Genomic DNA, 18,318 nt, shown 5'->3' with positions numbered 1-18,318 from the left:
GGGCATGGCATGGCTTGGTGGGCATGGCAGGGGAAGGGTACTGAAAAATCCCATTTCCTCCCCACCCCACTAACCTATTTTCCAGCTCCGTTCTCCTATGCAGGGCAACAAAAGAAGACCCAGCCAATCACCTGGGACTTGGGAAGCAGAGAATAGATGGGGCAGGGCCAGTCAGAGGTGGTATTTGCCAGTTCTCCAGAACTGGTCAGAACCTGCTGAATACTACCTCTGGACCACACCATTGACTCATATTAGTAAAAATGGGCTTCCCTTTAATTGAGATTCTGGAAGTTCTAGATACTCTCTAGAAACAGATCACAAGAATTTTAAACAAATTTCTAACAAGCACATACAATATAATTTTCTTAAGTTTTAAATCTCTTATATTTCTAAGTCCAAACACAAGAGGTTGGTGTTGTAAGCTCAAGTTTTTCCTATCTGATGTCTGTCCTCCAATGTCTATGATAAACCCAGAAAATTTTGGCCTCCCTTCTCTCACATCTGTCCTGCCTTGTTGACTTCACAGGGTAGCCTACAGTCCTGAGATTGCCAAGTACTAAATATATCCATGACTATTTACTTTTTTTTTTTAAATTAGCCCCTGATGGTTCCACCAATTTTTATCATAACCTTAAGAAAGGATGTTATTAAAAAACCAAGAAATATCTCCATTGTTCTATATTAACATACTCCAAAAGGTGAAATCTGATTGGTCCACACAGGCCGTTCCCTGATTGGTCTACAGAACTGCCGTGATTGGTTTTCTAAGAATCAACCACGATTGGCCGAGCCGATCACGGGAGATTCAATGCCCTGTCATTGGCTGGCGAGCCGTGAGCAGTCCCTATATGAAGGGCTGCCGCGGCTCCAAGATCCTGAACAGAACTATACAATAAATAAGAGCTTTGAAGTACACTGGTCTCGCGTCTCTCATTGGGACCGATCCACCCGATCTAACATCCATATTATGAGTATTTATATGAAAAGATTGAATAAGTAGCGATGTTTAAGTATCAATTCCTTTTGGTACCACTTAGAACTACCCTGCTTGCATTTAGCAGCTCTTTCCAAGCTGAGGCGGATGATGGCAGCCTTCAAACAGAAGAGAACCAAAACTTTCCTGTCTCCTTCCAACAATGGGAGATAGAGAACCACATTTTATGGGTCTTTGACCCATTGCTATTCCCTCTGCCTACCTACATGCTTCATGCTAAATCATTATTGGTGGCTTGCATCACCGAAACCTGATTGGGAAATGTGGCTTCTGGGGTTTCAGGTGTGGAACCAACCATTACTCCAGGATAGTGATGTGGAAGTGGCTGTGATTTGGGACTCTCAGAAGGGCTTTAGAGGCATTGTCCCAGACATAGCAGGATGTGAGGTTCTCCTTGTAAGGTTATTTGTAGGGCCCACTTTAAAGGACTGCTTGCTTGTAGTATCCCTGCTCAAGCAACTTGATGTTGTGTAAGTTGCTGTTGGGTCTCCTTAGATTTATTGTTCTGTGCTAGCTTTGGTAAATACACCAAACTAAGAAATCAACTTCATCAGATTGTTAAAATTGCTTTTATAAGTTAGTAACCTGGTTGTTAAATGAATCTAGCTTCCCCGTTGATTTTCCTTCTCAGAAGATCCCAAAAGATTGTAAGTCGAGGAATACCTGTGTTTGGCTTACTGTAATATATAGACGGGACTGCCGTTAAAGATCATCCGCAAATTGTAGAAAATGACTGCCCATGGGTTAACCTGCATTACCTGGTAGAGTCAGGTAATCAATAGGTTTCCAGGTGCAATTCAAGTGCTAGCTATGTGCTAGCTATGGCCTTTCAAGTTCTATGTGGCTTCGGGTTTACAGTTGGACTTAAGCATAGTATACAAAGTTATTTGCTACCATGTCCTACCAGTCAATGACTACTTCAGCTTTAACCGCAACAATACAAGAGCACACAACAGATACAAACTCAATGTAAACCGCTCCAAACTTGATTGCAGAAAGTACGACTTCAACAACAGAGTGGTCAATGCCTGGAATGCACTACCTGACTCTGTTGTTACATCCTCTAACCCCACTCCTTTAACCTCAAACTATCCACTATTGACCTCACCCCATTCCTAAGAGGTCTGTAAGGGGCGTGCATAAGTGCACCATCGTGCCTCCCATCCCTGTCCTATTGTCCCCATTTATTCATACCTATTTCCTGTATTCTTACTCATGTTTATACTTATACCTATTATCTTGTTGACAAATCAAATCAAATAAATAAATAGTATTTGGCTGCCCAAGACTACCAAACATCTTTGCTGGAAGTCCTTGCTAAGAAGGGAAGAGACTTGAATTTTTCTTCAGGGGCTTCCTTTCTGCAAAGCATCCTTCCCCAAGATGTAAAATCTGGGCCTTCTCCCTGACATTTACCAAGATGCCAAAAACCTACTTATTCTAGAGAGCATTTGGGATGGTTGCCATGTTGATAAATTGTAATGCCATTAGTACAAGTATGGAATGTGATTATGCAGAGGATTTTTTTTGTCTGTGATATTCTATTGATTTTCTTTTTTAGATGTTATTGATTTAGTTTTAAGTGATCTGTATTGTGTGAAGATATTGCTGCAGGCTGCTAGGGACCTTATGAGTGAAGCAGCTTAAAGGCACTTGAAATAAATCGATATTTCTACCACAGTTATATGCAAAAAGAGGAAAACAGTTGCTTCTGCTGTTCCTCCTTGTCCTTCTCTTGTTTGTTTCATTGATGCTGGTGAGAGGCTGGCACAGTTTTAAAAATGGTCAAGATGGTGGCCAAAACCATGTGATCAAGGCCCCTCCCCCTTTTACATACCTAAACAATTATGGTTGCCACCTTTTTTTTTTTTACCCCTACCCCCACCCCTTGTGGATATTACACCTCCTCTTGGCTGGGAGTTAAACAGGTAATCCTACTTTGCTTTAGCAATAAAATGAACCTCTTGTGCGTTTCAGAAGCTACAATTTAAGAATTTATTTATGCTGGATTCTAATTTTGCATTTTTTACTTTAAGAAATATAACTCTTCAGTGTGTGTGTGTGTAAAATATGCACACTGTAACATTTCTGAATGGTTCTCATTTCATTCCATTTTTTTTAGTTTAACAACCCCTTAACTGTATGTATAGCCTCTTTCCTGACTTAGGACTTGTTTTTGCATTTAAAAAAAATGGATGGTTGCTTCAAGTCCATGTGATTTTTGGCAGGTGAACACTGCCACCTGCTGTGAGGCTTGAAGGAGAGTAACTTTAGGCAAGGAGCAAGAGGACAGTGAGTATGAAACGAGGGAAGTAGATTTTTTTGAAGTAGAATAACTTCAAACAAGCCAGTAGAGGTGAAGATAGCTTGCTTTGGAAATGGAATCCAAAAGATTTCCTTTTTGAAGAAAATTTTAACAAGATAAAAATATTAGAACAACAAAAATAAGGAAAACCAATGAAGAAATAGGAAAAAAATAGAAATAGAAATAAATAAAAGGTTATAAAGAAGTGACTTTCAATTTTGTCAGTGTGGCTATACAGGTAAAACTCGAAAAATTAGAATATCATGCAAAAGTTCATTTATTTCAGTAATGCAACTTAAAAGGTGAAACTAATATATGAGATAGACTCATTACATGCAAAGGAAGATAGTTCAAGCCGTGATGTGTTATAATTGAGATGATTATGGCTTACAGCTCCTGAAAACCCCAAATCCACAATCTCAGAAAATTAGAATATTGTGAAAAGATTCAATATTCTAGGCTCAAAGTGTCCCACTCTAATCAGCTAATTAAGCCATAACACCTGCAAAGGGTTCCTGAGCCTTTAAATGGTCTCTCAGTCTGGTTCAGTAGGAATCACAATCATTGGAAAGACCGCTGACCTGACAGTTGTGCAGAAAACCATCATTGACACCCTCCATAAGGAGGGAAAGCCTCAAAAGGTAATTGTAAAAGAAGTTGGATGTTCCCAAAGTGCTGTATCAAAGCAATTAATAGAAAGTTATGTGGAAGGGAAAAGTGTGGAAGAAAAAGGTGCACAAGCAGCAGGGATGACCGCAGCCTGGAGAGGATTGTCAGGAAAAGGCCATTCAAAAGTGTTGGGGACTTTCACAAAGAGTGGACTGAGGCTGGAGTCAGTGCATCAAGAGCCACCACACACAGTCGGATCCTGGACATGGGCTTCAAATGTCGTATTCCTCTTGTCAAGCCGCTCCTGAACAACAAACAACGTCAGAAGCATCTTACCTGGGCTAAAGAAAAACAGAACTGGTCTGTTGCTCAGTGGTCCAAAGTCCTCTTTTCTGATGAGAGCAACTTTTGCATCTTATTTGGAAACCAAGAACCCAGAGTCTGGAGGAAGAATGGAGAGGCACACACTGCAAGATGCTTGAAGTCCAGGGTGAAGTTTCCACAGTCTGTGTTGATTTGGGGAGCCATGTCATCTGCTGGTGTTGGTCCACTGTGCTTCATTAAATCCAGGGTCAATGCAGCCATCTACCAGGAGATTTTGGAGCACTTCATGCTTCCTTCCGCAGACGAGCTTTATGGGGATGCTGACTTCATTTTCCAGCAGGACTTGGCACCTGCCCACACTGCCAAAAACACCAAAACCTGGTTCAATGACTGTGGGATTACTGTGCTTGATTGGCCAGCAAACTCGCCTGACCTGAATCCCATAGAGAATCTATGGGGCATTGCCAAGAGAAAGATGAGAGACATGAGACCAAACAATGCAGAAGAGCTGAAAGCCGCTATTGAAGCATCCTGGTCTTCCATAACACCTCAGCAGTGCCACAGGCTGATAGCTTCCATGCCACGCCGCATTGAGGCAGTAATTGCTGCAAAAGGGGCCCAAACCAAGTACTGAGTACATATGCATGCTTCTACTTTTCAGAGGTCTGATATTGTTCTCTGTACAATCCTTGTTTTGTTGATTGCATGTAATATTCTAATTTTCTGAGATTGTGGATTTGGGGTTTTCATGAGCTGTAAGCCATAATCATCACAATTATGACAAATCACAGCTTGAACTATCTTGCTTTGCATGTAATGAGTCTATCTCATATATTAGTTTCACCTTTTAAGTTGTATTACTGAAACAAATGAACTTTTGCACAATATTCTAATTTTTTGAGTTTCACTTGTAAATGTGTTTGGGTTTTTTTCCAGTCTCTCTTCCTCTAAGGTTACATCACAATCTTCTTTTTCAAGGCCAGCAATTCTGTTGAAACCTTTGTGGTGCTGTGGAAATTCAAGATCACACAGGCCACTGATGATTTTCAAAGGACTTGTATGAACAATCCAGACACTGCTCAAAAAATAAAGGGAACACAAAAATAAGACATCCTAGATCTGAATGAATGAAATATTTTTATTAAATACTTTGTTCATTACATAGTTGAATGTGCTGACAACAAAATCACACAAAAATTATCAATGGAAATCAAATTTAGCAACCCATGGAGGTCTGGATTTGGAGTTACACTCAAAATTAAAGTGGAAAAAAATACTACAGGCTGATCCAACTTTGATGCAATGTCCTTAAAACAAGTCAAAATGAAGCTCAGTAGTGTGTGTGGCCTCCATGTGCCTGTATGACCTCCCTACAATGCCTGGGCATGCTTCTGATGAGGTGGCAGATGGTCTCCTAAGGGATCTCCTCCCACACCTGGACTAAAGCATCCCCAAACTCCTGGACAGTCTGTGGTGCAATGTGACGTTGATGGATGGAGCGAGACATGATGTCCCAGATGTGCTCAATTGGATTCAGGTCTGGGGAATGGGCGGGCCAGTCCATAGCATCAATGCCTTCGTCTTGCAGCAACTGCTGATACACTCCAGCCACATGAGGTCTAGCATTGTCTTGCATTAGGAGGAACCCAGGGCCAACCGCACCAGCATATGGTCTTACAAGGGGTCTGAGGATCTCATCTCGGTACCTAATGGCAGTCAGGCTACCTCTGGAGAGCACATGGAGGGCTGTGCGGCCCTCTAAAGAAATGCCACCCTACACTATTACTGACCCACTGTCAAACCGGTCATGCTGGAGGATGTTGCAGGCAGCAGAACGTTCTCCACGGCATCTCCAGACCCTGTCACATCTGTCACATGTGCTCAGTGTGAACCTGCTTTCATCTGTGAAGAGCAGATGACAGGGCACTGGTGGCAAATTTGCCAATCTTGGTGTTCTCTGGCAAATGCCAAAGGTCCTGCATGGTGTTGGGCTGTAAGCACAACCCCCACCTGTGGATGTCGGGCCCTCATACCACCTTCATGGAGTCTGTTTCTGACCATTTGAGCAGCCACATGCACATTTGTGGCCTGCTGGAGATCATTTTGCAGGGCTCTGCCATGCTCCTCCTGTCCCTCCTTGCACAAAGGCGGAGGTAGCGGTCCCGATGCTGGGTTGTTGCCCTCCTCCGGCCTCCTCCACATCTCCTGATGTACTGGCCTGTCTCCTGGTAGCGTCTCCGTGCTTTGGACACTACGTTGACAGACACAGCAAACCTTCTTGCTACAGCTCACATTGATGCGCCATCCTGGATGAGCTGCACTACCTGAGCCACTTGTAGACTCCGTCTCATGCTACCACTAGAGTGAAAGCACTGCCAGCATTCAAAAGTGACCCAACCATCAGCCAGAAAGCATAGGAACTGAGAAGTGGTCTGTGGTCACCACGTGCAGAACCACTCCTTTATTGGGGATGTCTTGCTAACTGCCTCTGCTTTCCACCTGTTGTCTATTCCATTTGCACAACAGCACGTGAAATTGATTGTCAATCAGTGTTGCTACCTAAGTGGGCAGCTTGATTTCACAGAAGTGTGATTGACTTGGAGTTACATTGTGTTGTTTAAGTGTTCCCTTTATTTTTTTGAGCAGTGTATTTAAAATTTAATAGCTGGAGCAGTGAAGGGTTGGAAAGTGAATAAAAACACACAGTGATAGCTAATTGGTTAAAGAGAGCTGGCCACTGCATGAGATAAGATAAGCTGTGATTGGTTGCTGTGAGTGAAAAGGGGAGGTTCCTTGTTTTCCATTTTTTCCCTCTGGGTGCTGGGTGTGCTCTATGTTGTTCCTGCAGTGTTGATTTACCAGACAACTCTCTTCTTTGCCTGTCTTATTTACCGTAAATATAATTTATTTATAGAAAACTGGTTCATGTCCACGTCTCTGACGCCATTTGGACACCCGCTGCGCATTTCCCTGATATTGCGAGATGGCTTGAACAGAGATGGTGGAAATCCAGGCACGAAGCAACCAGTGATAGATGACAGCCCACTGCCCCTCATTCATAATGTGATTCTAGAAATATTCTAAAAATAAGACCATTCATAATGTTGCTCTAGAAATCTCAAATAAGACTAGCTGAGGGTCGATCAGCTGAGATGGAATGTTAACAAGAAGGAGGCATTGTGAAGAGGCAGTTCTTTTCTAAGGGAATTAGGAAATCATCTGCTTTGTACTTTCCCTGAAATGGGATATAATTGCATATAGCTATAGCTACAACCTGACAACAGTGATCCATGCATTATTGTAACTGCAGTGCCTTGTCAATGGGGCTATTTCTGAAAGATGCAGCCAGTAGAAGATGCTGCAGCAAGATGCTGTGTACGCATTATCATTGTTCTGAACACACTGCATTGGCTGCCTGTCGGCTGTCAGGCTACCCTTAAAACACTTCTGATGACATATAAAGCCCCCAGTGGTTTAAGATTGGGATATTTCTCCCTTACACATCAGCTAACAGCTAGTGGAGCAGCATTCTCAAGGGTACAATATTTGCTAGAGGGTTGTTAAACAGAAACATGAAAGGGCATTCTTAATAGAAGTGATGCTAGTTTAAAACCCAATTGTTCATCCAGATAAATTCAAGTTCAGTGTGCATGCCAGGTCATCCCTCTTACTGATAGCCTGTACTAGCAATTGCACAGCTTTGCAGTGTAGGCAGCAGTTGTCAAGTTTTAAATACATGAACTATTTTAAGTGAGGCTTTACAGGAGGCTGGAGCACAGATTAAATGTGTTAATTTATTTTAATCTCTTTTTAATTACTCATTCTCTGCTTTGGGACTGCTTTTAACAGATTTTAAATTATATATATATATATATATATATATATATATATATATATATATATATATATATATATATATATATATAAAATTTAAATACTATTTATTACTCGCATGTGTGTAAATCAATAAATATTTCATATAAACTTAAAATTAAAGTTTGAACTAGGTTTTCAGCCCTCCAGAAGGCTATAGTTCGAATACTAAGAGAAGGGAGTGGCCAGGGTTCTTCCTGTGCATCAGTGGTGGGATTCAAAAAGTTTTACCACCGGTTCGGTGGGCATGGCTTGGTGGGCATGCTTTGCACGCATGCACACAGTTTGCATGTGTGCGCACACCAAGCACACACTTTGCGTAGGTGCAGAGGTGTTTGCGCAGGCGCAAAGCGGCCCAACTCACCTCCTGCAAGCCTGCACTCTCCCAGTTGCTTCAGCAGCTGCTCCGCAGCACTCTGCTGTGCCGCACAAAGCAACTGCGCTTCAAAAGCAGAGGATAAAGGTGAGTATGGGAATCCAGGTGGCGGGTGGGCCCAACAGCAGAATGGCAGAGAGAACCGGTTTGGTCTCCACTGCTCATCATCGCTACTGGCTCAGCAGAACCGGCCTGAACCAGTAGAATACCCCCTCTGCTGTGCATGAATGTCTTTGATCACCACCTGAGAATTCCTTGAATTCTTTTCCCAGACTTAGACACCTCACAGAATGAGCTACTGCTCTTTCAGACAACCAGTCTTTCTCCCTCCCAGTCCTTTTGCATCCCTTTTGAACTTGAGATTGAGCTGTGTTCTCTATTTTCAGAACTCCGTGGGCATCGCAACCATCTGAGAACGAGCACATTTACAATTTTGGAAGCCAGGAGCCTGCAAAGAATCATTTGTCAGCTCTCTCAGGTAAACCAGGCAGGAAACAAAACTAGATTAGGGGGGTCTATGACAACTTGCTGAGGCCAACTTGCCATGGCCAACTTGCCACAGGACAGCTTGCCACGGGATAATTCAACATGGGATTAGTTCTTTTCATTATTCATCAAAGCATTACAGAAGCTAGTAATCATAGGAATGATTTCCTTTGATACAAGAGATAAAATAATTCTGATGAAAAGGTGGTCAACAAAAATAAAAGGAACTAAGTGAATCCCACGGTGAATTGTCCCACAACAAGTTGGCCATGATGAGTTGTCCTGTGGCAAGTTGGCCATGGTAAATTGGCTGTGGTGAGTTGTCCCATTCCGACAGTTAAGGTAGGTCTTTCCTAAGTTTCTTCCTCTAACCATTAATCCTCAAGGTCATTCCTACATTCCATTGCACCAATGTAACAATAGTTGAGCACCGAGAACTGTCAGCTAGTCTTTTCTTAGTTGTTGGCCAATAACTGAATGTCTAATCTTCTTTCTCAAGTCTTTGCTTACTCTATGTTGAAATTCAACTTTGCACTCATCAGCTTTCTATTAACCTATTGACCACTAAGTCAACCAACAGTGATACTTAGCAGAGGAACTTTGCACTTCTACATCCTTTTTTTTTTTTTTTTGAAAAAGACTTAATGTTCTTGTCTCTGTGTAACCTCTGTGTATCCATGCTTCCTATTGGCTCAATTGATATTCTTGAGACTTTCATCGTTCCCTTCAGTTTAGTTCTCCTTTCTTTTCTGTCTCCAACTTTTGCTGTACGAGGTGGCTACAATATCAAATCCTCTTTATTAATTTGTTAATAGTAAACACTGATGGATATTTTAATTGCAGAATGTTTTTTAATGTTTATTTCATGGTTTGCTTTTTACTGTTACTTTTATGACATGGGTGTCTATATAAATAGAATGAATAAATAAATAAAAACTTGACTCATATTCTCTCCATTAAGAAGGAGAGCATATTCCAGGCTCTTAGATGTAGAAAGAAGTAATTTAGGCTTTTCTATCATCATGTTATTGCAAATTAAAGTTTTTATATTCTAAATTTAGTCTTCCGCTATCCATTTTTTTCTCTTACATCTGCTATCTATTACTCACTCTGTTCAGAAAAATAAAATAAATATAAATTGCTCTTAACTCTAATGGATGCATTTGGGCTGCTGTACCTAATCATGTCAGCATGCTGCTATCATGGGATCTCAGGAGTTGAATGGTGGGATGAGCCAAGAATCTCATCCAATGAGAGCACAGATCACTCTTTCAAGCCATGTTTTCTGAAGACAATTCCCTACCCTGAAATTGGAACTCCTTATTCTTGATAGAATGCCACTGGCTCACAAATGGCTCAAAATGGCTTCTAACTGCAAACTCAAAATTATAACACCACTTAGTCATTAATAGGGCAAGACTTACTGTTCTGCCTTCCTTTGGAACAACTCCAGATCTAAGATTTTTTTAAATTTTGCACAATGCTCCATAATTTCAGGAGAAATAAAAAAAGATTGTACACATTCTCCATTTGATGCTGCCTTGGAGCACTGCTACCCATCATTGCTATTGCTTGGTATTCTCTCAAATCTGGAGTAAATCCATAATTATTGCTAGGCATTTTTATCCTTGTTCCCTCCCTTCCCATTACTGCACCACTCTTGTCTCTCATTTCTTCCAATTTAGAAGTGGTGACCACTACTATAGTGATTCTACCTTCTTTGCATCATTCCTCCAGAGGGAAATGTTTATTCAAAAATGGAATATTAGAACATAGAACAACAGAGTTGGGAAGGACCTTGGAGGTCATCTAGTCCAACTCCCTGCACAAACAGGGCAGACAGTCTACACCATTTCAGACAAGTAGCTGTCCATTTTCTTCTTGAAAGTCTCCACAACTTCCGAAGGGAAGCTGTTCCACAGGTTGATTGTTTTCACCGTTAGGAAATTTCTCTGTAGTTATAGTGTGTTCATATGTATGTCTATAGTCATATAGTTATACTATAGGATTCCTCCTAGAGGTTATCTGGTTGGTTATTGATAGAATTGAGTCAATGCCCAATCGATTGGGAATTTGAAGGAGACCCAACCTTCCCCAATTTTTAATTTTCATTGTACTATGCATATCAAATTTCCCTAGTTTTGTGTTCAGACCATAACTCCTAGAATTTCCACCCAGAAAGGTATTGAAAATATTATTCACCCATTATTATAGAAGATATTGGAATGTCTTAGAAGGACAGGTGGAAGGGCTGCTACTAAGGCAACAGTCAGATAAAGTAGGCTTGAAAATAACACGAGAAAACATCTCAGGCAAGCCCATTCATGAAGATTAAATGTTGGAAGGAAGAAGGATATTCAAACCAGCAGGATTCTGTTAGTATAGCTGTTATTGTAAAGAGACTGAAGCCTTGACCTATATGGCAGGTCTATATTGACTTTGTAGAGCTGACAGTTATGACCTTCAAGTTTTCTACTGTCCTATTAAAAAAAATCACAAAAGAACAGAATGAGATGTCTCAAAGAATACTCTAAAATTCAGTAGTACCTTTAACAATGGCATCAAAGATGATAAAAGTTAACTCCAAAACTCCCAGAGCCAAGGAAAGCTTTGAACAAAATCCCTGAGCATTCAGTACCCTCTCCAGATCCAGATTCCATGTTTTTAGGAAACCAGAGGTCATCTGATCATAGATCTCCTTCCTGTAAAAGTGTTTCCCTTCCTGCCAAGAGCTATGTGTCACTCAAGGATATTGTTCCCTTTGAGATCTGTTAAGTTGCTAAGACCTAGCTGTGTTTGATATTATTATACGTCTATTTTAGACTGATACAGTCATTGTTAAGTGAGATCTAAATCAGGATGAAACTACATGTCACCTTGGCAAGTGTGGGTTCACACACCCACATTTGTTAAAATAATATGATTTAATGCTTTTAGGGGAGAACTGGGAGGAGGAAACTGCATTTAACCCCACTTAGGTTGCTGATATTCATTGGCAAATTACTGATATTTTAACTGCTTCTGCTTCCAGGTTAGTTTTCCCATGTTATATTCCTGTTTTCTTTCACAGACTTATTAGATTTCCAATCTGTTGTGCAACCTTCCCAGGGGCCAATAAGATGTCTTTGGGAACCCAAGAAAAGGTCATGAACTATTGGCTTGGCTCCCTTCCATACATTTTCTCTGGCCTAGGGAGACAACACAGAGGCATCTGATCTCACTGAAAATGGCAATAGCACTTAAAATTATGTACCGCTTCACAGTGCTTTACATCCCTCTCTAAGCAATTTTACAGAGCCAGCATATTGCCCCCAACAATCTGGGTCCTTGTTTTACTGACCTCAGAAGGATGGAAGACTGAGTCAACCTTGAGCCAGTGAAAATTGAACTCCTGGCAGTCAGCAGAATTAGCCTCTGATACCATAATCGAACCACTGTGCCACCATGGCTGGTGTCCAGGTGAAATTAGGCATTTTTCCCCAATGTGGATCACATTACAGTCAACATTGTCACTTTAATTCCCTTTCCTCCAATTCCTAGGGAGTGGTTTGAAATCTTTTGCCATCATTCTTTAAAAAAAAACACAATTCTGTTATTTGGTTTCATCGCATTTGGTGATCTGGCTGCTCATTCCTAACTTCAGGTAATTTCTGAACTGGTTTAAAAGCACTGTGCCAATATGGATTCTTCTGTGATTCCATAGTTTACAACAGTGGTCCCCAACCTTTTTTGTACCAGGGACCAGTTTCACGCAGAAACACTTTTTCAAGGACCGGGGTGGGGGGAGGGGAGGAGTCCGAGTTTGGTGGTTTGCTTGCAGACGTTTCATTACCTGACTAGGTAACATCTGATGTTGTTACCTAGTCAGGTAATAAAATGTCTGCCAGCAAACCACCAAGTTCAGAGAGCGCCAATGCCTCCTCATTGCAACCCTGAGCGACAGATATTCTCTTCTATTGGGACATTTAAAACGGAGGGTTTCAGCTGCAGATTCAGGAACTGCGCCGGGCTGAGGAGCACCTTCAATACTGAGCGCTGGGTGGTGGCGGCCCACGGCTGTCTCCGCAGCTCAGGACAAGTCCCTGCAGGACGGCTGAGAAGCCCCGCCTCTCGGCCCTGCCTCCCTCAGCCTCATCCCTCAGGTGTCTGCCTCGTTCCTCTCTCAGTCGCTCTCTCGCTCCTCCACTAGCCCAGGAAGAAACTGCTTCAAAGAAGCCGGCAGGGTGGCTTTTCCTGTCGGCACAGCTCCTCTGAAGCGCCCGTTCACCCCCACCCGCCGCCCTCCGGTTCAATCCAGTACTCCGTTCTGCCTGCCTGCCTGCCTGCCTTCGTTTCTGGTTGTTTCGGAGCAGCTTCGGCTGAGAAAAAGAGGTGAATAGTTATTATTCTCAGCCGAAGCTGCTCCGAAACAACCAGAAACGAAGGCAGGCAGGCAGGCAGAACAAAGCACTGGATTGAACCTGGATTGATTGGTGGCAGGATGGGGGTGAACGGGTGCTTCGGGGGAGCTGCGCCGACAGGAAAAGCCACCCTGCCGGCTTCTTTGAAGCAGTTTCTTCCTGGGCTGGTGGAGGAGCGAGAGAGCGACTGAGAGAGGAATGAGGCGGGAGGAAACCGAAGCCACTGAGCCGGAGAGCAGGACAGGCTTTGGTTGCTTCCTCCCTCCCCTTCTTTCATTTGTGTCCTTGATCCCTGATCCCAGCAGCATTCACCGAAGGCGAAGAAAGCCGCTATTTTTATTTTATTTTTTATTTTTATTTTCTTTGCGGCCCGGTGCAAAGTGATTCACGGACCGGTACCGGTCCACGGCCCGGTGGTTGGGGACCCCTGGTTTACACCACTCAGTATAGGCATTGCTGTGTATTCTTTCTCTCTGATTTTTCTTCTTTAACCTGTTATTGATCTATAACAGAACTTCTTAATAAACTGGAAATCAGGGAGTTGGCCAGCTATTTTCCCATCCAAGCAATGACAAGATTTAAAGCTACCTAACATTACCCCTTGAAGGAACACCTGGTGGAGGATAGTGGGTTCTTGTTTATTCAGTCAGTTCTGAGTCTTTTGGATATCATTTTGCTAGATTTTTCTGACAGCAAGAAATCTTTGATATTAAAGAGCTTCGATAGGTGAGGCCAGAAGAAAGCAATTTTGGGGGCCAGTGGGAATATTTTAGAAAATATTCTGTGAGCATATTATGTGTGCTGCCATGGTGAAGCTTGACTCTTAGTAGAATTGCTGCCATGATGCTTTTATAAAATTTGCAGTTATCAAATGATGAACTGATGGGCTTGTTTTTTTCTACTATTCAATTCATATTTCATACCCCAAGATATTGTACTCCAATCACCCACTTCTATTTTCTGTTGGATAGAACTAAACACTTCCAGACAAAGCTCTATGCTGTCAATAGCCTTATTTTTGAGAAATGATTTTTCAAACTTATTTTGGGCCCAGAGGTATTCTTGGGAATGTCAGGTTATTGAACAGTCAATTTGTCCAAAAAACAATTCTTCCAAGCACAATACCCATAGTATCTTCTTTAACAAGATTTATGGGAACAGAGTACCAAGAATTTCAGCAATTGAACTATTTCTAATTTAGAATCAATTCATTTCACCAATATAACTAGGTGGAAACTTTCTTTGTTTTGTTCCAACAGCTTTCTGTGAACCAATGAGAGATTCTTTTACTGATAAAAAAGGAACTTGCAGGTAGATGTTTACAAAGCTTATTAGGCTGTAAACTAACCATTACAGAAAATAACCATGATGCTAAATGCTGTAGTTTGTTTTGCTACATTCCAGATTTCTATTTAGCTATTTTTATATGAAAATAAAAAATAAAAAAAATTAGGCGTGCACAAAGAGCCGGATTAATAATTGAGTTGGTGAACTCAAGTATTAATGAACTATTTTTCTTCTATATTTTCTACCCGCCCCATGTAAGGGGTCCAGTAGTTCTCCCAATGTGTTGTCTTCATGATGAGATCATACATTTTGGGTTGCAAAATATAGTTGTATTTTCAGATGTTTTCTTGCACCATGTGGACTGCTCATAGACTTGGATTTTGTTATTTCTGATTTAAAGAACCTAAGGACAAAAATGTATTAAGAAGATAGATTTGGATTATAATAAGCCACCATGCTGCTTGAGATCTATGAAATGCTTCATCGTTACAGAGACATTACAAGAAATGGATGGATTTTACAAGCATTAAGTCCCTACTATATTGTGGATATGAATACTATAATTTAGAGCATAGAGCTCATAAAAATCCATGCTTTGCATTCAGGCATACATGAAAGATTTTTTCTAGCCCATTGTAAAAATGTGATGGTTGTGCAACTTATTAAAGGAAGGTTATGTTTGGGTTTTAATATCATAGGTTATGAAAGGACTAAGCAAATAGTAGGAGAGAAGATACCACTCTTAACCATCACTGAAGAACTTGAGTTGTAAAGTTTCATTAAGGGACAGAGTGTTGTTTTTCATCTCACTTTGTTACATACAGCTTGAAAACTTCTGATCAGGTGTTTAGTAAGTTATGTATAGCATTAGCTTTACTTCACTATTTTAATGTGCTGCAAAAGTAAAATTCCTTCAAGGGAAGTTTAGCTCCCAGTTACTACATAGATACATGCATATAATTCATTGCTCTCTTCTAGAGGCTTATTGACTTAGTAGTCAAGACAAAGCCTTGACAGGAGGCTGATAGACACACAGCCAATACCTCAGCCACACATGTTCTTATGAAAAAGCCAGCCAATCTGCAAACATCAACTCCATCAACCAATCAAGAAATGACAACACAGCCAACCTCCCCACCAGTATATATACGGCAGCTCCGATCATGCTTTGCTCGCACAAGCATGAAGCCGAAAGCACCAGCCTGAAGATGGCGAGTGGGACCTCATCGAAACGTTGCCAAGATACTCTCAATCTTACACGGGAAAAGACCCGGACACACCAAGACCTGCATACCTGTACCCGTGAAAATCTACGAAAACGTGTGTGTGTGTGTGTGTGTGTGTGTTGCTTAACTCTGTATATGTACTTCTCAAAGACAGAGAGCTCATTTTCGGCTGATAGACTTATTTATCCATGAGATTTGACAGAATACAAACCTTTCCAGAAAAGAACCTTTTACTCAATCATGTGGCAAGGTACTAAATTGTAGCTTCTGTGGGTAGAAGCAACCAGAGTTGATTTCTTACTTTGTTCAGCCCAGGAAACCTCACAACGAAAGCAGAACAAAATTAAGTAGGTAAATTCCCCTCATGTCTCCTGAGCAAATGGCAGCCCTCCATCTTGGCTAAGCTGATCTCTTGGCTGAGGAGTATGTTCATAGAAGGCCCAACGCTACAGTGGATTTCCAAAATGGCATTCCTTCCATACAGGCACAGATGAGACCAGCTTGCTACACGGACTGGTCTTTTTTTCCTGGAAGAGGGTGAGGGCAAAATTGCTCGATTATTGATCCAGCTGGCTGGGTATAGCAGCAGTTGCCCATTTGTAGCTTCATTAGCTTGCTTTATCCAAGCCTTGTTTTTCAATGCAAGATATTTTCAATGTAGTGCTGCAGTGCTGTAGTGCTTGGATCTCCGCCATTCTTACTCTTCCAAGATACTCATTTTCAAGCAAGGTTGTTTGCACTGGTGATGTGGTCAAAAAGACCCAAGTTTTAATCACCCAGTAGTGGCCACATCTTGACTCTTGACCCACCCTTGGGTGTTCCTGCATAAATCCCAAATGTTAAATTTGAGCTGGATTGACGAAGGAACTGAAAAAAGGGCATTCGGTCTTGCTTGGATAGGAATGGGAGTTAATAGGAAAATGAACCTCCCGGAAGAGAGTTACAGTAATTTGAACAGGGAATTTCTCTGGGAAATTCATTTTTTGTGACTGAACCTAACAGAGGCACACACATGCAACCTTCGATTTTAACAAAATGTTTTGTAAAAGGAAGCAGAGTTTTACAGAAAGTAAAATTAGATGCACAATGATGAATTGTTTTGAATGTATCAGGTTCATCCAATTTTTAAAAAAGCAACTGAACTCAATCAGCCTCCTTTTCCAAAGTTTCAACATATTATATAATGGGTAGATTGAAATAAGCTCTCCTTGAACTTCTAAAGCTTAGGCTGATTTTAACTGTCTCGGCTAGTTCTTGCCAAAGCTAGATAAATTACAGGTAGCCCTCAACTTACAAATTATGTAAAGTTGAATTCAGTAGTAAATTATGCTGGTTGTTAAGGACATCGCTATGTGACTGCGGGCAATTTTACAATCTTTTTTTGTGACAGTTGTTGGGTGAACACGGCAGTCGCTTCGTGAAACTGCTTTAGCCCATGGACATTTTTTTTTTTGCATTTTTTCTGAAGTAAATGCCGGTTTCTGGCAAAACCCCCTCATAAATTGCAGTCATGTGACTGTAAACCACCATAAATGCAGTTGCCAAGTGTCCAGAATGCAATCATGTGACTTGGGGAGAAGGATGGAATGAAACTGGGTTGTTGTAAGTACTTTCTGGGAGGGCTCTGTCCTATCTTTGAATGGTTGCTCAGCGACTGATTGTAAGTCAAGAGCTATCCTGCATCCAAAATTGGGTAAAAGTGGGCTTTTTGGGGGTAACAATATACAAACTCATTACCCATCACAAAAGGGATATTTAAACTGACTTAAAGATGGTCACGTGTACTAAAATACATTCAAAAACCTCCCTAATATTCCCATTAAGACAAAACTTGATGAAATTGTGAATGGTAATCTGTTGAAATAATATGAATTCATTTAATGATACTGCTTTTATGATACAGCTAGTCCTTGAGTTATGTCCATTCCTTCAGTGACTGTTCAATGTTACGATGGTACTGAAGGAAGGGACTTCCAGCTGGTCCTCAAAGTTCTTTTTTTTTTTAAATAAATGGTTTTGGTATTGAAAGAAAAAGTTTGGGAAGCACTGGTCTAGGCAATGCCAACTTGGAAAGCAACAAACCGCAATTTCTCAGGCATTGCTGATATAAAAATTAGCACAAATAATTGTGTGACGGTCTTCGTTGAAGAGCTGAGCTGTCACGTTAAACTCTCCCTGTAAGAAAAAGAAAGAAAGGAATATGTTCTGAAGAAATTAATTAATCTGTGGAGATCACCACTTCTCTTTCAGAATGTTACTGTGGCTGTTGCTTTGAATAAGTCAAAACAACCCAGTATATGGGAAATTGTCAAAAGCACTCCTGAAAATGAGATTGGCATTGAAATAAACTGGAAAGTAAAACTTTTGAATGACTTGTGGAAGACCAATAAGATGAGATCGTTTTAACTGGGTGAAAGTACTCTTTTCCTCACGCTGCT

The 18,318-nt window shown here is 41.2% G+C and overlaps 1 protein-coding gene and 1 long non-coding RNA gene across 4 annotated transcripts in view; one reads left to right on the top strand and one right to left on the bottom strand.

The window, feature by feature from the left end:
* The window catches only part of LOC148131414 (uncharacterized), a 75,767-nt gene that overhangs the window by 13,409 nt on the left and 44,040 nt on the right, over positions 1–18,318 (top strand). For all 3 annotated transcript variants that reach the window (XR_015748803.1, XR_015748802.1, XR_015748801.1), the window contains exon 2: positions 8,868–8,959. This is a non-coding gene — a long non-coding RNA (uncharacterized LOC148131414). The remainder of the gene's footprint in view (positions 1–8,867; positions 8,960–18,318) is intronic.
* The window catches only part of LY86 (lymphocyte antigen 86), a 29,894-nt gene continuing 29,311 nt past the window's right edge, over positions 17,736–18,318 (bottom strand). Inside the window, exon 5 of the mRNA XM_026676655.2 lies at positions 17,736–18,055. Coding sequence (XP_026532440.1) covers positions 17,972–18,055 — 84 coding nt within the window. The 3' untranslated portion in view covers positions 17,736–17,971. The remainder of the gene's footprint in view (positions 18,056–18,318) is intronic.

This window comes from Notechis scutatus, chromosome 3, assembly GCF_049901735.1.
Source record: "Notechis scutatus isolate UNSWTSFEM ecotype Mainland chromosome 3, rNotScu1.2, whole genome shotgun sequence".
In the NCBI taxonomy this organism is placed as follows: Eukaryota; Metazoa; Chordata; class Lepidosauria; order Squamata; family Elapidae; genus Notechis; species Notechis scutatus.
Note: the sequence above shows the minus strand (reverse complement) of the source record. Positions and strands in the feature narration are given on the sequence as shown.